This window comes from Mustela putorius, unplaced genomic scaffold (assembly GCF_011764305.1).
Source record: "Mustela putorius furo isolate JIRA1106 unplaced genomic scaffold, ASM1176430v1.1 tig00003834_pilon_pilon_pilon, whole genome shotgun sequence".
NCBI lineage: Eukaryota > Metazoa > Chordata > Mammalia > Carnivora > Mustelidae > Mustela > Mustela putorius.
This window is the reverse complement of record NW_025421987.1, coordinates 58,333,215-58,354,707: the sequence shown is the minus strand read 5'-3', so window position 1 is coordinate 58,354,707 and position 21,493 is coordinate 58,333,215. Positions and strand designations below refer to the sequence as shown.

The 21,493-nt window shown below is 36.3% G+C and overlaps 1 protein-coding gene across 2 annotated transcripts in view; it reads left to right on the top strand.

Annotated features, from left to right (window-relative positions):
* Positions 1-3,761: 3,761 nt before the first annotated feature.
* Positions 3,762-21,493, top strand: part of DHX36 (DEAH-box helicase 36) — a 53,151-nt gene continuing 35,419 nt past the window's right edge. For both annotated transcript variants that reach the window (XM_013057734.2, XM_004755591.3), the window contains exons 1-8: positions 3,762-4,112; positions 11,153-11,277; positions 12,214-12,445; positions 15,317-15,355; positions 17,418-17,588; positions 19,558-19,637; positions 20,421-20,495; positions 20,639-20,805. In XM_013057734.2, the coding sequence (XP_012913188.1) occupies positions 3,852-4,112; positions 11,153-11,277; positions 12,214-12,445; positions 15,317-15,355; positions 17,418-17,588; positions 19,558-19,637; positions 20,421-20,495; positions 20,639-20,805 (1,150 nt within the window). In that variant the 5' untranslated portion in view covers positions 3,762-3,851. The remainder of the gene's footprint in view (positions 4,113-11,152; positions 11,278-12,213; positions 12,446-15,316; positions 15,356-17,417; positions 17,589-19,557; positions 19,638-20,420; positions 20,496-20,638; positions 20,806-21,493) is intronic.

Below are 21,493 nucleotides of genomic sequence, written 5' to 3'. Positions count from 1 at the left end.
TTAATTAACACAAATGTAGTACCCTATGATTCTATAGTTTAGATGCTTAGTAAGGGTCCTCAGTAAGCTAAAATCTAGGGGTAGGTAGGGTGTGCTCCTGTCTGGAGGTATGAAGGGAGAATACATTTCCTTCTCCAGCTCTAGATGTTGCCTACATTCTATGGCTTGTGGCCCTCTTCCTCCATCTCCAAAGCTAGTAGCAGTTGCTTGAGTCCTCATATCACATTACTATGAAATTCATAGTAATGAAGAGAATTTCATAGTACTATGAAATTCTTCTACTTTGAAGGACATTTTTAATTATATAGAGCTCATCTAGATAATCTAGGATAACCTCCCCACTTTTAGGTCAGCTGATTAGCAACCTAATTTCCCTTGGCCATGCAATTTAACATAGTGACAGTTCTAGGGAAAGGATGTGGATCTATGGGGGTCATTAGTCTGCTGACCACAAATGTGAACCACCTAGCCAAATACTTATCAAATGCTAGGCAACAAATAAATGCTAGTTTTCTTCCCCACTTACTCCCTGTTGGTCTTATTACTCTATTATTCTGTTCAGGCTGCCTCAGTAAAACACCACTGGTTTCAGTGCTATTAAACCACTTTATTGGTTTAATAAATAAATGCTATTTATTAATAAATAAGTACCATACATTTATGGTATTATTCCAGCTTAAACAACAGAAATTTATTTTTTTAAAGTTCTGGAGGCTGGGAAGTCCAAGATCAAGGTGCTGACAGATTTGTTTCCTGGTGAGAGCACCATTCCTAGCTTGGCGATGTCTTTGACCATGCATAGCCTTTCTTCTTAGGAGAGAGAATGAGCTCTCTGTTATCTTTTCTTATAAGGACACTAATCCTATAAGATTAGAGCCCCAACTTCATGACCTCATTTAACTGTTTCCTTAGAGGCCCCATCTCCAAATGCAGCTAACCTGGGGGTTAAGTCTTCAACATATAAATTTTGAGGAGATCCATTCAGTTCATAAATTCTCTTAGCTAACAAAAATCCACACTATTTCCTTCATATTTTGCCCCAACGATCCCCAGTACGCCTACCCAATCTCACCCATTGAAAATTCACATACTTGTCATTGCAGGTATGTCCAATAAATTCCAATACATTTATTAAAACTATTCATTCTTTAGTCTTAACCATATTTGCCAAGGACTACCAAAATGTATCTCAGTCTGCTCTCTGTTTTTAACTCATGTAACCAACCAGTTTTTAGACATCTCAATTTGTATGTTTCATGGGTTCTTCAAATTCCCCATGTATTATATAAAAATTTTTCAAGATTTTATTTATTTATTAGAGAGTGCATGCACGAAGGAAAAAGAGAGAGAGAGAGAAGAAAAGCTGGGTAAGGGGCTGAGGGAGGAGCAGACTCCCCACTGAGCAGGGAGCCCGACGTGTGGCTTGATCCCAAGATTCTGGGATCATGACCTGAGCTGTAGGAAGATCCTTAGCTGAGCCACCCAGGCACCTCCACATGTATTATTTAAATGCATTAACTCAACTGTTCCCCCATTCAAAAACAAAAAACAAAACCTCCTCATCCTGTATTTTTCATCTCAGGATACGGTATCTCTTTATTTGGCAGTCATTCAAATCTTAATCTCAAGAGTTATCTGACCCTTTCCTCTAATTGCCCACATCCAGTGAATCATCAAATCTGAGATTTTTTTAATCTCCTAATATCTCTTAATTCTAGTCCTTTTCATATTTCATCTTGCCTCCCCTAAATCATAGCCTTTTAACTAGCCTCTGCTTATCCATTCTTGCCTCCTCCTTTCCTTTTTCTTCAAAGCAGCCAAAAATAACCACTCTCCTTAAAGTTTAATATTGTTCTCTATGTGGTATATAAGGTCCTCCATGATTATGCTCTTTTCTACCTTTTTGGTCTTCTCCAACAATCTTAAAGTTTAAGGGTTAGACCTTCCTCACTCTCCACATATATATTTTAAAGATTTTATTTATTTGAGAGAGAGAGCAAGAGTGAGAGAGAGAGAACACAAACAGGGGTACAAACAGAAGAAGAGGGAGAAGCAGACTCTCTGCTGAGTAGGGAGCCCAACATGGGATTAGATCCTAGGATCCTGAGATCATGACCTGAACTGAAAACACGCAGGTGGCTCACTCTCCAACATTTTATCATCTCTCTTCATGCATATTGTTTCCTCCACCTGTAACAATCTCTCTACTCCCCATTAGTCTGGCTAAAGTCTACTTATCTCAAAAGTCACTGCTTAACCTCTCATTCTTTAGAAAGGACTTACCTGACTCTAAAATTAAATTATTTTTCTGTAACATCTAATGCCTGCTGGGAAAGAAAATCTTTTCCTCTACTCTCTTAGGTTTATCCTGGGGGCCTGAAAATTAAAAGAATGAAAGACAGATTAGCAAGAGAAGAGACAGATTTAATCACAAATGGGTGGGACTACATATAAAAATGTAATTCAAGGAGAAGTTTAGAACTTGGGCTTATATACTATCTTAATAGGGGAAGGGGAGGAGGCAAAAGATACCCATGGGAAAGCAACTTCAGGAAGGAAAAAATGGACTCTTATGAGAACAAACGGAATATATAATAGTCTTGTGACAATTCCTGCTTAGGAGTGATGCTGATTTCTAGTCTCCAGTAATGACTCAATTTTGTCAGTTTCTCTCCCAGGGGAAGGGATTTATGACAATTGAGTTCTTTTGAACTCCTTTGGGAGGCTCTGCTTTTAGGCAGTTGAAATATTTCAGAAACTCAAATGCCTTTGCTCAAAATAATTTTTATGCCCCAGAGGTGTAGTCTGGACCTCATTGCACAGTAATTTCTTTTGCCTTTCCAAGACTGTAAGCAAATGAAAGCTGATGCCAGCACGTTTAAATCAGTTAAAATATACAATGAACTGGAGGTCCTCTGGTGACATCCAGGCCTGTGTGGCCCAGTCATTTGATTTATTCAAAAACAGCTTTGCTAAACCCTAAGTGACTTGGTCAATCAACAATAAATGGCTTCACATGAACATATATGATTCTTCAACTGCCTTTGTTTAAATTGCCTAAGAGCATTTTTTTTTTAAAGATTTTATTTATTTGACAGAATAGGCAGAGAGAGAGAAGGAAGCAGGCTCCCTGCTGAGCAGAGAGTGGATGCAGGGGCTTGATTCCAGGACCCCAGGATCATGACCTGAGCCAAAGGCAGAGGCTTTAACCCACTGAGCCATCCAGGTGCCCCGTCTAAGAGCATTTTTTAAATTTTTGCCAGCCATGCTCCTTGTTATGCTGTTGGATAAAGGCAATAAATAATGATAATCCTTTAAGAGAGGAAGGGAAAGTTTGTACTTATTTGAAACAGGTGTGAAGCTATTTTCAAGACGCAGCTACAAAAAAAAAAAAAAAAAAAAGATGAACTCATTTCTTTTGAGACTTTTAGGGGAAAATGCCTCCATCCTCAGGTTCTTTTATTGTGTCAATAGATGTCTATTTTCCAGACCCTAACTGGAAGCAAACTTCGGATTCCACTACGGGTAATAAGAAAGTAAAAACCAAAACCCATTGCCTCACATGTTGGGCGTAGGTAAAGGAAACCTGCGAGGCTTTGCTCGCTCTCCGTCCACAGGTACAAAGGTAGACAACAGAAGACACGTCAAAGAGGACTTCACCTGAGCCACTTTCCGGACCACCGACGGCGCCGCCTGCGACGTCACCGGAAGCAGCTGCTGTGACGCTCAAACGGCCCTCCCTCTCGCGCTGGGCGCCGGAAGCAAAACGGAAGTGGATGTGCACCCGCTTCCGGGCCCGGGCGCCATTTCTAGCGGTTGCGGGTTCTCACGAGTTGTAGTCAGCTGGGACAATGAGCTATGATTACCATCAGAACTGGGGCCGGGATGGTGGGCCCCGCAACTCCGGCGGGGGCTATGGAGGAAGTTATGGGGCGGGCCATGGAGGAGGCCATGGAGGGAACCGAGGCTCCGGAGGCGGCGGCGGCGGAGGAGGAGGAGGTGGTGGTCGAGGCGGCAGAGGCAGACATCCTGGGCACCTGAAAGGCCGCGAAATCGGCTTGTGGTATGCAAAGAAACAGGGACAGAAGAACAAGGAGGCGGAGAGGCAGGAGGTAAATCTGAGACTTGATAGTGGAGAAGGATGAGACCGGGCACTTTTTCCCCCTTCGCCGCCCCTAACCTTTTCCTTGCTTTTTGTTTGTTTCTTAGCTGGTGCATGTGCTTTGTGAAGTGAAAAGTGTGCACAGGTATTCTGCTAAAGCTTGCGTTAGCGGATATTTTGTCATTTTTCGTTAGCCATGCTCAGCAGGTAGATTTATGCAACGTGAATGTGTATTTTTCTTTAAGGATGTGAGAACGGTGAACAAAACAGTAAGTTCAGATCCTTTCCGAAGTTAACTCTATGAGGATGTCCGTGTCATAGTATCCTTGGCCACCCTGTTAGAAAAATTATGGCCACTCTTGCCTGAAGAGCTCGAAAACAGCGACCTTCTTTGTAACATACAGGTTTGCGCAGAATAAAAGCTGTCAAGCACTATTCTGAATATAGGTCGTTCAGAAGAATAGTCTAGCTTTCATTTTTAGAATTAAAATGATTATAAACTTACAGGTTTGTGGTTTGCTGTTTTTTTTTTTTTTTTATGTTGGGCTGGGGAGAGTTCTGTTGATTGGCAGCTCCTCTTTGAGAATGAAACTTAGGATCCTGGAAACAGAAGAAATTTCAGAAAAATGATTTGATTTAGTCTCTTCAGGTTGTGATTGCCTATTTGATTTATATCTTGAAGATCTGTAATAAGGGACGCATCAAAGTTCACTTGGTGGGAACTTCAATTTTTTTTTAATTGTGTTTTGTTTTTATTAAACAAGTTTTCTTACTGTAAGTCTGAGGCATCTTTTTAGTAACTATTTTTTTTTAAGAGCTTCTTACTGTAAGTCTGAAGCATCTTTTTAGTAAATACTTTTTTTTTTAAGTAACTACTTTCTTTTTTTTTTTATTTTGGAGGTGGGGGCAAGAGGAGAGAAGAGAGTCACTGCTAAGCAGGGAGCCGGGTGAGGGACTTGATCTTGGGACTCCGGGATCATAACCTGAGCTGAAGGCAGTTGCTTAACCATATGAGCCACCCAGGCACCCTAGTAACTTCTTTAAAAACATCCTTCATATTAGATAAAGAATGTGTGTAATTAAACCTTTATTTAGGCTTTTGTTTCTAAATCATTTTATTTTTTTATTTGTCCTTTATCCTTGTCTTTTCATCAAAGCGTTTTTTGGTGTTATCCATTTATCTTCACACCTTATTACCTTCTTCTCTTTTTACACACACACACACACACACACACACATCAGCCCAAAGTTGTTCATTGAACAAACTTTTTTTTTAAATGGAGGGAAGCCTATCTAAGTCATCATAAAACTGGAAGAATAATATAGGCTGATTGCTATAAAAGGATGTATGCGGTAACTAGAAAGTTATTCTTTATTTTATTTAGCCCCTGTTTCCCACAAGGTGTTATGCATGTTGCCATGGGGATCTGAAGAAATAATGATGTTGGGAAAATAAGATGTAAACAGGTGAAAAGTTTAATCAGGAAAAATTGTTCATTATTATTTCCATCTAAAGCTAGTTGCGTGATGGATCATTGTGAAGGGAACTCTGGAGTTCTGTCCTCTACCCAAACTTCATTTTGGTAAATGTTTCAGGGCAAGAACGGAATTTATCTTTGATATATTTTTTTTCATTTCAGCACATCTGTCTGCTCTGCTTTCTTAATATATTCCAAATCCAACCACTTGTCTCCACAGCAGTTACCCCACAAATCACGCCACTATCTTGTTCAGTGTTCTTGGCCTCCTAATGAGTTTTATAGCTTCCACTCCTGCTTTCCACTAAGTCTGTCCTTTATAGATCCACTCATGGTGCTTTCAAAAGCAAGAATTAAGTCATCTCATTCTCTAGCTCACAATTTGGGATTGGAAGCCAGATCACTTCTGTCTGAGTTGAATACATTTACATTGCATCCTAACATATTTTACAGGAAATCTTGGTAACATAGTTTCAGTATACCAGGTTTCCTTTCAGTGTACTGAGCCCATGTTCCCAGTATGATGTAATTACATCTTTTGTAAATACACTTCTGTTTTTGTTTTTTGTTTTTTATTACACGTCCCATACCATTCTCTCTGAAATTCATCTCCATCTTCTCAATCTAAATATGACCATTTTCAATGATTGGTTTATGCTACCTTTTTTTTTTTTTTTGACCACCGTCATCCATTTGTGATTGCTTCCCAGTCATCTCCCTTAGTTTTAATTACTTTTCACATAATTCCTGTTTACCAAGTTATTGCATTCTAACAATGTGCTCTTTTTCTTTCAACTTTTTTTTTTTTTAGTTGAGTATCTGAAATATCTGAGACACTATCTTAAGCACTATGTTAATAGACGGTAGTCACTATCTGACAGAAATTGTGGTATGTTAGGGGTTACAGGAGGGATAGAGTACAATGTTACAGTATTATAATAAGAATATGGACTGTCCCCTAACTCAAACTAAGAAGATTCTAGGTTTTCCAGAGGAAGTAACCCTTAAGCTGAAAGCTGAAAGATAGCAAAGTGTGTATGTGTTTGGAGTTGGGGGATTTGGAAAGGGATTTTCAGGCAGAGGCAGGAGCAGGTGCCACAATTTAGAGGTTAGGAGGACTCAAGGAACTGAAAGAATAGGGCGTAGGGTGTTTAGTGTGATGAGATGAAGGTAGAGCAGTGGCTTTCAAATTTGTTGACCACTTCCCACATAAAGGAATATATGTTAATTTGCACCCAGTACACACATACGTATAATTGAACAAAAAGTATCATAAAATAATACTTAATTTATCTGTATATTGCTCTGGGTGTGTTGTTGGTACCTTTTTTGCTTTCTCTTTTTTATTAATACTGGTTATGATCCTTCAGTTTTATAAGCAGCAATTTGAAAAGCCTAGGGCTAGAAAAATAAGGCGGGCCTTGAAATTTATTGACTTTCCCTAAGAACTCCTGTAAGTCATTAAATCATTTGAAGCAAAAAATTAAATGATTGAATTTGTGTTTAAGTTCATTCTGGCAGCAATATAGAAATTGAATTGAAAAGAGGCAATCCTGGGACAGGGAACCAGTTTTGTAGCCTTTGCAGTAACTAAAGTGAGAAGTAATAGCTTGAATTAGGAACTTGGGAGTGGGGATGGAACAAATGGGACAGATTAAAGTGATTTAAGAAGGGTGCCTGGGTGGCTCAGGGGGTTAAATCTCTGCCTTCTGCCCAGTTCATGATCTCAGGGTCCCGGGATCAAGCCAAATCAGGCTCTCTGCTCAGCAGGGAGTCTGCTTCCCCTTCTCTCTCTGCCTACTTGTGATCTCTTTCTCTGTGTCAAGTAAATAAAATCTTTTTTAAAAAAATTGTGATTTAAAAAGTGATTTAAGAAGTAGATTCAAAACTGCTTTTATCTGGAGGCAAGGGGAAAGCAAGTATTAATGACGTGTTGATGGTTATATAAGGAATAGGCTTGATGGAGGAAGCTGATGAACTCAACTTAAGGATGGAGTTTGATTCTGTTATAATTCAAAAAGTGAGGATTTGGCAGTGCCTAGGTAGTGCCTACTAGCGTCAGACTCTTGATTTTGGCTCAGGTTATGAGCTCAGTCTGAGTCCCCCCAACCGTGTGCATATATGTGCATGCTCGCTTGCTCTAAAATAAATAAAATCCATGGGGAAAAAAAGCACGAGGATTTCGGGGAGGTAGAAGGTTATCTAATTCTAATGCCTAAAGAAATCTAGACTGGCAGTTTGTAGTCCTGTGGATAGTAGGAAGTGACCAGAGAAGATGAGAAATGGGTGCAAGCCTATATTCGGTAGGCCATTGTTTTCAAACTTGAATGTGCCGAGGAATCAACTGGTACCTTGTTAAAATGTACTGGGGTGGAGCCAGAGATTCTGTTTTCCTTACAGACACCCAAATGGTATCAGTGTTTCTAACTTGTGCATCATTGGAACAGGAAAATTTAAGGGGTGGAGTAAGAAGTTTCTTAGATTCTTACCTAGGAAGAAGCAGCCAGCAAAGAGGAAAGTAAGATGGGTGTTGTTTTGGAATTCAGGAGCAGTGTTGAAGAAGCAGAGAGCATATAAAAAAGGAAAAGTAGTCAAGAGTGGCAAATGTTACAGAGAGGTTCCATAAGAGCTCAGAATGTCTATTGGATTTAGCAACAAGGTCATTGGTAACCTTGATGAGATCCCTTTCTGTGGAGCAGTGGAGGTAAAAGCCAGATGGCCATGGGGTGGCCAGTGAAGAAGAGATGGAAGTGGAGTACTTTCAAGCAGTTTTCCTGTGGAGAGGAGGAAGAAAGGGCAGTAGCAGATAGGGTGGAAAGAATTCAAAAGAGGATTTTTTTGTTTAAAAGAGAGAGATTTGATTATATTCTTGTTCATGTACCTACCCGGTGGTGGTGGGGTTGGGGGGAACAGGCTAGATCCAGGTTTGGAATTCTGGTACCCCTAAATTCTCAGCTGCCCAGAGCCTCTGGAACCACACTGTGGGAAGAACCTTGTTAAAAATAACTTCCAGAAAGTATAAATTGTGTTTTCAGAGGCTGTTTCATTTTTTTAATCATCCTCCCTTTTTGTGAATACCTAAATTTAGTATAGCAAGGTAGGGAGAACTTTTATTCTGCTAGTAGAGGTAAGAACTTCAACATGTAAGGTTTTGGTTGGTTGAAGTAGTGATATAACATGAATTTCAGTTGGAAAGAAATTGTTCCTCAGATTAAAAAATGCTTGATCTTACCTTTGTCATTTTGAAAGTGAATGGAAGAAACAGTGCCTTTGGGCCTTAAGGTGACTTTGCTTCCTAATGACTTTATGTCCTGAGGCTTCCTTTCAGTGTAGTCTGTAATCATTAAAGCGTTACTGTAGATTCTAACTGCCAAAAAAAAAGCTTAACTTAATAGCTGTCTGGTGTAGGTACACAGAGCAATAAATGTTAACAAGTGCTGAAGGCATTACAGAATTTAAAATATAGGACGAAAATGTTCTAATAATGATCCTTTATGTTGGGAGTCCCCAGAACCACTCTTAGGTTCTGGTGTACTCACAGTAATGGTTTTTTTGTTGTTGTTGTTATTGTTGTTTGTTGTTATTGGTTTTTTTTTGTTTTTTGTTTTTATAACAGATGATTACAGATTAAAATCCTCAGAGGTTTAAAAAAAAAAAGATGATGCATGGTGCAGAATCTAGGAGAAACCAGGTACAAACTCCTAGCCCTAGTGGAGTGTATCCTATGCTATGAAGAAGAGATACGTTAGTCTGATACAGAAACCATTTAAAAAGATTTTCATGCTGTAAGGTTAAAAAAAATGAGGGAGCTTTAGTACCTGTCTATAAGCAGATTTTCTTGCAACCTGTAATTTTGTAAACCTTTGTAAAACCAGAGTTTTACTAGATTGGACTTTTAATTGTATGATAATGATGCTTTTTGTAAAATTTTTTTTTAATTTAATTTTATTTTTTCAGTGTTCCAAGATTCAGTGTTTATGCACCACACCCAGTGCTCCATGCAATACATGCCCTTCTTAAAACCTGCCACCATGCCCTCGCAACTTTCATCCCCCCTACTAAAACCCTCAGTTTGTTTCTCAGAGTCCACCATCTTTCATGGTTCATCTCCCCTTCCGACTTGACCCAACTCACTTCTCTCCTTCATCCAATGTCCTCTGTGTTATTCCTTAAGCTCCACAAGTAAGTGAAACCATATGATAATTGACTTTCTCTGCTTGACAAATTTCATTCAGCATAATGTCCTCCAGTCCCGTCCATGTTGATACAAAAGTTGGGTATTAATCCTTTCTGATGGAGGCACAATACTCCATTGTATATATATGAACCTCATCTTCTTTATCCATTAGTCTGTTGAAGGGCATTTTGGCTCTTTCCACAGTTTAGCGACTGTGGCCTTTGCTGCTATGAACATTGGAGTACAGATGGCCCTGTTCACTACATCTGTAAACTCTTTAGTAAGTTGAAGAAGTCTTCTGGAATTCCCTGAAGAGTATTCTTTTTGTGTATTTCTTTAAAGAGAAAAATGGTTTTAACACAGAAGTCACACATGCACATTGTAAAAGATAAATTCATTCATCCATTTGGCAAACTTCACTGTAGCTCTGCCATGTGTCAGAAATATATCTGGAAGAAATACTGCAAAAATGTAGAATGTAAAGTCAGTGATCTATTTTAATAATAATGGAAATAAGATCCTGCTGCATATATTTTCTGCAGCTTTTTTTTTTTTCCATTTAATACCTTGATCATCTTTCCTGTTTGCATACTTAAAGAAAAATCTCTCCTGTCTTAACTACTGGGTTTAAATTCAACTAATTATAATGTGCAACGATAAAAGAGCAGTTTTAGAAATTCTTGTTCTTACTGTCTGCAGTGTAACTTCTATCTTCTCCGGTGTTTTTTTGGTTTGTTTTATTCTCATTCTGTGAAGCAACTGCATCATAGCCACCGGCATCAGGCATTATCTGCATGACTGTTGATCAGTTTTATTCGTCTCAGCTCAGCCTTCTTCTCCATATATTCATCCTTTTTTGTGTGTGGATTTAGCATTTATTAGCCTTTTCTTCTGTATAAATAATGGCTCTAACTCACTGTTCTCTACAGGGCTTCCCTCAGATATTTATCCTTTTAGTGTAAGAACTTTAAAATGCTCATTGCAACTAAAATAATTCCAGTTTTCAACTCAGCCCCCCCCCCGCAAAATACATTTGTGTTTTAAAAACTTTAATTGTGAGTGTCTTTGAAAATTTAAAATAAGGGAAAACTGATAATAATCAGTATGTGAGAGGGTAGAAGATAAAGGAACCAAAGTTTTAGTAAGGGAAATAAATGTGCTTTTTTTGCCAGTCATATTAGAGGTAATTTTATAGATATGTGGCAGAAAAAGTTTAGAAGGATATATGCAAAGATCTTAATATTAGGTTTATGAAGTGAAATTGGACTAGAGGGCAAGTGTTGGGTAATTTTAAATTTTATATACATTTGTTGGACATTTACCTTTTTGTTACTAAGTAATTTTGCACGTGTTTTCTAACGTTGATCAGGATACTTTTTGCTTTGCACAAAATAGAGAGCTGTAGTACACATGGATGAACGGCGAGAAGAACAGATTGTGCAGCTGCTGCATTCAGTCCAGGCAAAGAATGGTAAAGACGCAGAAGCACAGATCTCCTGGTTTGCTCCTGAAGATCACGGGTAAAACAAAACATGTTATTTGACAGAGTGGACATAGTAACATTTTTTTCTTTTTTTTAAGATTTTATTTATTTATTTGACAGACAGAGATCACAAGTAGGCAGAGAGGTGGGGGAGCAGGCTCCCTGCTGAGCAGAGAGCCTGATGTGGGACTCGATCCCAGGACCCTGAGATCATGACCTGAGCTGAAGGCAGAGGCTTAACTCACTGAGCCACCCAGGCGCCCCATCATAGTAACATTTCTTAATAGCATTGGCTAGGGAAGGAATGATAATAAAAATGACATCTTTAGGCTCTTCAGTAAGTGTAATTTAACTTTGAAGTAAGTTTTTTTTCTTATGTAGACTGAGCTTATTTGGTGAGAGATTGAACAACATATTCATTACACAGAAAGCTAAATGGTAAGAATAGTCTATTTGGATATGAGATTTATTAAGTTACTGTTTACTGTTTTCCTACTCATCTTGTATTTCCAAAATTATCCTGTAAGAGAGATCTGGAAAAAGTTAAACTGTTGCTGTTTTAGGATGATCACAGGAGTTTTTATCATTTGGAGGAAAAATTAGTAGAGGTTTTTCTGGAACTGTGTAATATAGCATCCCATTTATAGCACTCAGAAGGGGTGACAGGAGGAAGATGAAGTTGTGAAATAAAGTTCAGAAAATCTGAAAAAAATACTGTAAGTTTTTGCAATGGTGGAGGGATGGCTATTGTGTGAACTTCATTTTTTTAACTATCACAAGGAATAACTTAATCTGCTAATACCTATATACAGGGAGGGAAATCTTGAATTCATTATAAGAATCTATTTTCTTTATTGATCTGTTTTTTCTTAGATAGTGGTGATTTTGAAATAAATAGCATATTTGTTTTGTTTTCAGGGTTTGAGTGGCTCTTCATTTAGCCTTTTATCATTTTTTTATTTTGTCAAAATAGATATGGTACTGAATCTCCTACTGAGAACAAACCCAACTCAGAGAAGAAAGTTGAAAACCAGGAAAAGAAATTGATAAGTCAAGAAAAGAGAACATTCAGAATCAGGGACAAATATATGGACCGAGATTCTGAATATCTCTTGCAAGAAAATGAACCAGATGTAACTTTAGACCAACAACTCTTGGAAGATTTACAAAAGAAAAAAAGTGACCTCCGGTATATCGAAATGCAGGTAATGGAAAAGCAAGATGTGGAAAAAGTTTTTGTTGTTTCTTCTCACAATGGATAAAAATGGATTTATGTTTAGAGGTACTACATGGTATAGATCAGTGCTATTTCAGTAGACCCCTGTGGGAATTCTTTCTTGTATACTAGAGAAGAGCAGTGGAAATGTAGGTGCGGTACAGTATAAACTAAGGTAGCCTGTCTCATCTACAGGACCTTATATAGTGAGGAGAAGGAATTAGTTTAACTTTTCTAGGCCAGGTTAGTGAGATATCATAAGAAACAAGGTGGTTAGAATTGTAAGATTTCTAGACCATTTTATCCAACTCCTTCCTTTGACAGATGATGAAATTAAATCCCCAAAGTTATGCTGTGCTTATGCTTAACATTTGAAGATAGGACTATGACAAGAGCAAGAATTCTCCTGAGTTTTTCAATATGTTCTTTCCCTGCTAGGCAAGATATTTTAAGATCCCTTCCTGTTAAAACATAAGATTTATGCTTTGTGGATATTCTAAAGATAGATGTAATAAAATGTTCACATGTATTTTATTAAGAGAAAATACTGACAGACTTTTGAGGGCCATACTTTTAATATGCACATATCTACTGCCCTTGGTGAGAAAGCCAGAATATTACATATTCCATGGGAAAGAAAGGATCTGTTGACTGTCGCTGATGATCAACAGGTGAGGTGAGGTTGTCCAGGGCTAGAATGCTGTAGCTCTTTGATGCCCATTTAGAAAAAATAAGATTTGAAGGCAGATTTCAAGTTGAATTATTTCAGAATGTTGTGGTTAAGAGAAGAGCTTCTTTTATAGGCTTAAGGAGAAGGAGAGTTAGCTACTGTCTGCTTTGTATGGAGGACAGAACTCGAATTCTGAAGATGAGTGATCTAATTCAAAGGAAGTTAGGAGAAGAAATGCACCCAACATAATAATAGTTGATCATCTTATTGGCTTGACAATTGCAGACACTTCACATGTGCTACATCATTTAAACCTCCCAAAAGCTCTGTGTAGGGTTACATAGCTCTGTTATATAGAGGAGGAAAAAGAATCTTATGTTAAATCGCCTATCTACAGTTGCACAACTAGTAAAAGAATCAGGTTTAAAATTCAGATGTGTTTAAGACCTCAACTTTTTAATCCTTATTGGTAATATGCCATTTTTTTGGTATCATTCATATAATAAACATTAATTTGCCACTTGCTAAATGCCTGTCATTGTGCTCTGTTTTCTGAAAATTAAGACATTTCCTGCCCTCAGGCAGCGTGTAATCTCATTTCTCTGTTATCTCCGGGTTACAGCCCAAAATTAGGAAATTAGACATTTAGTTTGTCTATCTTGAGAAAGAATACTGGGTTTTAACTGGTTTCATCAGCATTACATGTTTAAAAAGCAAAAGTGATTACTGCTAGTTTCAAGTTTAATGTGTTAGCTTATATATAATTACATATTGAGATGGTTACATTTGAATACATGAAGTAATTTTAGAAATCAGTAAATGTTTTAAATAATTTAAATATAATTTAAAAATTACCGAGAAAATTGTGGCAACTTATTATTAGATTGCTAGAATTCATTTAAGTCATTGTATTGACCCTTTTTATGGTACTGATAAGAATTACCTGATTGACCATATCAAGCATGATAACTGTAGTTAATAATGCTGCACTGTATATTTGAAAGTTGCTTAGATCTTGAAAGTTCTCATCTGAAGGGGATAAAAATGGCAAATATATGGTGATGGATATTAACTAGACTTATTGTGGTAATCATTTCACAGCATACAAAGATGTTGAATCTTTATGTTGGTACACTTGAAAGTAATACAATGTTAAATGTAAATTATATCTCAATAGAAAAAAATAGTTGGGGATGTTTTTAGTCTCCTATTTTGACAAGTAGGCAAAAAATAAGGGTGTTTCAAGAAATAAAAATTTGGAAAAAATATGATGGCAATAGGACAGTTCTAGTTTTATGTGTTTTTTTTTCCCCCCTTTACAATAAAGGGAGTTTGTTTAAAGCTGTAGTTTATTTTTTTATACCACTGAAGTTTTTTCATGTAGGTAGGTTATTGTAAACCAGAGCACTCCTAAGTGTATGTCATTTTTGTGTAGTGTAGGTTTAAGATTCCATAAGTTTTCCAAATTAGAAAAACATTATCAAATAAAGATACAGAAATTAACCATCTCCTCTCGAGTATTCCGGTTATAATTCACCAAAAATTTGTTAAGTAGCTTTTATGCATCAGAAACTGCTACTTGCTTTTTTTAATAAAGGTTTTTCATGCAGATTTCGTAGCAACCCTATGAGATAAAACTTTTGAGGGATTCAGGATCCAAGTTTGACTTAAGATCACAGTTCTTAAATGGCAGTACCAGATTTTCCCGTTTCAGATATTACTTGTTTTAAATTTTCTTTTATTCTCAAACGCCAGTACCCAGCAATAATCTGCTCCAGTGCCTAGTGCATTATTAAATGGTGGATTGATGGGTGGGAAAATGACTGTGATATGGAAAACAAATCTAAGATGAATATGTAAAATAAAAAATGGTAAAAGTAACTTAGAGATTATAAGAATACTGTTTGGTGACAGATGAGATTTTATTTTACTGCCATTATTTAAGAAAGTATCTCCATTCTGTTGACTGTAATAGAATTCTCTTTTTCAGTGTTTCAAAAATAAAGGATTGCTAAGTACATTAGTCCTTTTTATAAAAATTCTTTTTTAGGTCTTGGTACTTGACATAAGCTGTAAGGTAATAAAAATATTTTGGGATTCTAGTATATTTAAGATATATTCTGATTACCATGATTATAATTTGATTACATTTCTTTTGTGAAAATTAAAAATAGTTTTTTTAATTTTCAGCATTTCAGGGAAAAGCTGCCTTCATATGGAATGCAAAAGGTAAAATGAATGTACAGTATTTAATTTGATTTGCAAAATACTTAAATAGAATTTTTTAAAATCTGTATATCAAGAAAAAATGTAAATGGGCCTCCCCTAAAGGGTATTTTTTTTTTTTTTTTTAAGATTTTTTTATTTCACAGAGAGAGACACAGTGAGAGAGGGAACACAAGCTTGGGAAGTGGGAGAGGGAGAAGCAGGCTTCCCACCCAACAGGGAGCCCGATGTGGGGCTCGAACCCAGAACTCTGGGGCACAACCCAAGCTGAAGGTAGATGATGCCTAATGACTGAGCCACAGGCACCCCCTTAAAGTGTATTATTGAAAGTTCATTTTAGTCTTGAATTTTTGAAGGCCCAAAAGAAAAAAATGATCATGAAACAGTTTTCCTTAAGTTTTCTCATTTCTGTCAATAATTGAAATCTTTAGAACTCCAAAAATGGAATTTTTATATATGTTACTTTGGATAAATACCCTTTTCTTACTTTGAGAACAAACATTTTAATTAATATTGAGGCACTACTGAAAATAGTGATTTAATTTTTTATGCTTTATTATGCAGTCACCTGAGAATAATATAGTTCCCTATCCTGCTCTGTTCTCTCAGCATTGCTTTGTTTTGATTTTGGTTTTCATAGCACTAACTACAACCTGCCATAGTGTGTCTTTCCTTTTTAAGCCATTTTAAGTTCTTGAGGAGAGTGTTCACTATGTATTACTTGACTCGGTACAGTTCCTGATACTCTCTCAACCCCCAGTTAATAATTGTTGAGTGAATAAGTCCCATATTGCTTCTCTGTATTTACAAGCTATAATTTCAGTGTTCAGTCTTGGAACTTGTTCTGATAAATATATTGTGTTAGAGTAGATGGACAAATTTTTTAAATTGGGTTTTTTGATTAAACTTGTAGATAAAAGTCACCTCTAATACCTCTTTGAAGTAGTAGGATGGTTTTATTAATACAGTGTCTATTACTGTTAAAATATTAGTGTTTGTAATTTTTAAGAAAAAAGATCTTTACCAAATACAGGGTTTTCCAGGTAATTGAAGTTTACCAATTTGATTTAGGTATTTAAAAACTTTATTGTAATTAACTGAAAGGAAATAATCTTAAGATAAATTACACTTTTTCTTGTTCTTTAAGACAGTGTACAAAACTTTTTCTGAAGGTAGAGCCATATTATATGGGTTGGTTGTGATACAACTTTAATATCCTTAGTGTTATTTAGGTATTGGGATTCGTCTTGTACTCAGTAGCCTTACAAATCAGCATTTATTTTTTTATTAAAGATTTTATTTATTTAATTGACAGACAGATCACAAGTAGTCAGAGAGGCAGGCCGAGAGAGAGGGGGGAAGCAGGCCCCCTGCTGAGCAGAAAGCCCAATGTGGGGCTTGATCCCAGGACCATGGGACCATGACCTGAGCCACAGGCAGAGGCTTTAACCTACTGAGCCATCCAGGTGCCCCACAAATCAGCATTTTCTTTTATCAGTGTTCATTCTTATGCATAAAACTTACCTGTTGTCTCTTATTCTTTTTGGTGTGTTTTCTTCTTCTTCTTTTTTTTTTTTTTTTTTTTTTTTTTTTTTTTAATTTGGTGGTGGTGGTGGTGGTGGTGGTGTGTTTTGTTAACAGTGCCTTGCTTTCTTCTTTTTATAATTTGGTGCTGCTTTTCTTTTGAAAAACAGGTGGATCCAATACCCATACTGCCAGCATTGCATTTAACAAACTTTAACAAAAGCATTAATATATATATATATTTTTAAAGATTGTATTTATTTATTTGACAAGCAGAGAGCACAGGTCGGCAGAGAGGCAGGCAGAGAGAGAGGTGGAAGCAGCCTCCCTGCTGAGCAGAGAGCCCAATGCGGGGCTTGATTCCAGGACCCTGGGATCATGACCTGAGCCAAAGGCAGCGGCTTTCACACACTGAGCCATCTAGGGGTTCCTAATATGTTTGTTAAAAGCAGCTACCTTCAGTTTGATAGAATTGTGATTATTAATTTTTTGGACTTGATCACCATATGATGTCCTTCACTTATTTTCCATTTTGAAATAGGAATTGGTAAATATGATTGATAACCATCAAGTAACAGTAATAAGTGGTGAAACTGGATGTGGAAAAACTACTCAAGTTACTCAGTTCATTTTGGATAACTACATTGAAAGAGGGAAAGGATCTGCATGCAGGATAGTTTGTACACAGCCAAGAAGAATTAGTGCCATTTCAGTAAGTAATGTCTCACTTTTTAAAATTCCCCACTTTTTATTTTCCATTCTCCTAGTCTTGCTCGAAATAAACGGATTTTGAACGTTTGTAGTGACTTCTTAATTAGGTTTAGGATATGTTCCTATGAGAGCAGGTATTTGGTAGTAAACACCAAAAGCTCCAGTGACCTCTTACTGCTAATAGGTGCTCAAGTTTAAGTATAAATGCAGGCAAATTTTAGTATAAAACTAGAAGAATAAAAAGCTGATAAATTTTTATAGGATTATAAGCTGCGAAAAGTGTCCATCCATATAGATGCTTTAAATTTTACTCCTTCATTCATTCAGTATTATTTTTTTTGGTTCTGTTTTTTCAGTAAGTACACTGGTGGTGAAAGCAGGAAGCCTTGCAGTATTTTAACTGCACTTTTAAGTTTTTAATGCAGCTGTTCAATAAGAGGGAATTCATCATTTTAAAAAAAGGGCATTGTTTTAGGTTTATCCTGTTAATAGTTGTAAGTACATGTTTAGGGCAAACAGCAGTTTTGTTTATTCAGTTAGATGACCTAGTTAAATGTATGGGTTATATGTTCTTTAAGGATGTTTGGGTTTCTGACAGCATTTGATGTGTATAGTAAGTTTATTTCAGTGTTGTAATTTTATATGTAAATTTCAATTATAAGAATTTATGGTTTTGTTTAGTTACATGATAGTCTATTATCTCTGCGTCATTTAGTACAGAATCTGGTTAGGAGCTGCATTACCAGTTAAGGCAGTATTTTGGAGGAAATACAGTATGCATCTTAAGCTGATTTCTAAGAAATACTATTTAAAGAAGTACAGTAACAGTCTTTTTGGTACATTCATATTCCTAGGAAATACATAAAATCACAGAACAGTGAAAACCCACTTTTGTTATAATACAATTATAAAGCTAGATTTAAGTAAGTTCATATTATCATTTTCATTAATACAGCATTACCATTTATATTGACAGTATGAAGATATGCTAACTAGGTTACTTTTTATTTATTTTTCCAAGATCTGTTAATACTTGAATGGGCAACTTAATAAGTAATAAAAAGTGAAATAATTAAGTCCGTTAATACAGGATATACTGGCTGGAAAGTTCTGCTTCTGAAGTATTGTTTCTTAATTATGCCATTTTCTGTTTCTAATCTCATGAATCAGTGTTCTGTCACAAGATGACTGTGGTTACTTTTAGTTATTTAATCAGTATTGGATTATAATAAAATTTCATCAGTTCCAAGTTCATCTTTGGCCGCCATAACTTTTAGGACACGACCAACAACCAGGAATTAAGCAACAGCAATCTCTACTAAGAAGAAACAAACAAAAAACTGGAGAAAAAAAAGTATCAACATGTATTTACCCTCAAATTATACACAAGTTTTATAAGCTTAACTATGGTTTTAATGTGGGTGTTGTTTTTTGCTTTTTGTGTGTGGTTTTTTTTTTTTTTAAGATTTATTTATTTATTTGATGGAGAGAGGGAACACAAGCAAGGAAAGTGGGAGAGGGAGAAGCAGGCTTCCTGTGTTGAGCAGGGAGCCGGATACAGGACTTGATCCCATGACTCTGGGATCCTGACCTGAGTCAAAAGCAGATGTTTAATGCCTGAGCAGCCCAGGCGCCTCCCTGATTTTAACTCTTAGTCAAAAAAAGTCAAAAAGAAAGGTAGAATGATGCTGTAGAAAAGCACTTTGAAAATAATGATGAGAGAGAGTTTGGCCTTGGAGGGCTTTATAAGAGGAGGTGAAAAGTGAATTGAAGAAGCAAGTAGTCTGGAGCTTTTAAGGAACAACACACAGTTTTAGATCCCTGGGATTCTAGTATCTGTCTCTATTTTTTTAACTCTGGAAAAACTGATAAACATTTTTTCAATAAAACCAGATTTTGTGGGATATTCCACATGTTCTTCCTAAAGGAAATTATATTTTTTTTGTAAATGTCTTTTATTTTGCTAAAAGGTCGCAGAGAGAGTGGCTGCAGAAAGGGCAGAATCTTGTGGCAATGGTAACAGTACTGGATACCAGATTCGTCTCCAGAGGTAAAGAACATTCACCTGTTGTGTCAGGTAGATTTTAGTGAAACTGTAAAGTTAGAGATTAAGGAGAAAAATGTTCCCTGTTGTTATGCTGATTATGATTAAAATTAACATCTAAAGTAACTACAGTATAGGAAGCTTGCAACTTTTTAAATCCAAACAGGAGTTTTAAATATGCCTTTTAAAATAAAATATGCTTTACATTATGAAACAGCTAAAGAAATAACTTTACATGCTTTTACATTATTAAATGGCTAGAGAAATAACTTTTTCCTGGATGTATATCAATAGGCCATTGCACACGAAAGGAGTTGGTGTCTCATATCTTTTGCTACCACCATCCCAATTGACTATTGATTCTGGTATCTTTAACCTCCTCTTCACTCCCTTATATTTCTATAGCCCTTTTCTGGAGCTCAGGATTCCATTTATCTTTTTAAGTGAACTGATTTTCCAATCACTGAATAGAAGTTTAGGCCCCTGTGTATTAAGTTATGTTACTGGATATGCCTGGTTACTGGTATGTAAGTTATGTTAATGGTTATGCCTTTAAAAAGACATCATTAATATTGTATCATGACAGTGAAAATAATGTATAGTGAACTTGAATGTAGTATTACACATTAGTCTGTTACAGTAGGCATTCTTAGGACCAAAAACTTACTGTGAAGATTTTCATTAAAACTGTAAGCAGTTTTAAATTGAAGATTTTCTTTTAAACTTTTGTGATGCTAATTTGTTAGTAAAGAAAACGAAAATCTGTTAACTCCTATCTTTCATTCACAGTCGGTTGCCAAGGAAACAGGGTTCTATCTTATACTGCACAACAGGAATCATCCTGCAGTGGCTCCAGTCAGACTCGTGAGTATGTTTCACTTCAGGACAGACATTTTGTTAAACATTATCAAAGATGTAATTGTTAAATTGGATTTTACTAGTTGTGGAGGTAGAATGGTTCAGTTTTTAAATTTTTACTAAGTTACATACTTAACACTTTTGCTTAGGCATTTGTCCAGCGTTAGTCATATTGTGCTTGATGAAATCCATGAGAGAAATCTACAGTCAGATGTTTTAATGACGGTTATTAAAGATCTTCTCAGTTTTCGACCTGACCTGAAAGTGATATTGATGAGTGCGACTTTAAATGCTGAGAAATTTTCAGAATATTTCGGTAAGTAAGTTTTTATGATTATTGCTTTAGAAAGCAAATAAAGCCACTGAATTGAGAGTTTAAAAAAAAAAAGAATATATTGTTAGGTACAAAGTAGTTAAAATGAGGGTTTAGCAATTATTTTAAGTATTCAGGAGAATACTGTAAGTTGTCTTAAATAGCTGAGACTATCTTTCTAGTTACAACAGATAACTAGAGAAGTGAGCCTATTTTTAAAAGGCAACATCGTCTGTGTTAGAGTGAAAACATGTAGATTTTTGGTGCTACTATCAGATAATAATTTAAGGTGGCATCTGTGAAGTCAAATCAAAGGTTTGAATAATTTTTTGAACACTTTTTCGTGATTATTCTGTGGCATTTATGTACTATCACAGGCTAGGGTGGCAGTTTGCTGGTAATTATAGTAGTGACCACTTATGGAACACCTTTAGTATGCCAGATGTGCTCTATTTGGCACTTTGTCTTCATTAATCTTCATAACACCTTTTGAGGTAAGTGCTATTATTCCCATTTTTATAGGTGTCTTTCCCAGTGTGCTTTATAATAGTTGCATAATTAAGAGACGGTTGAGAGGATTTGAAACTAAATTTAACTAGCTGTAGAATACATTTTTTTAATATTATGCCTCTTTTCCCTTACAGTCATGAGGGAAGTAGAAGAAAATAGTAGATGGGATTAAAATGGAATA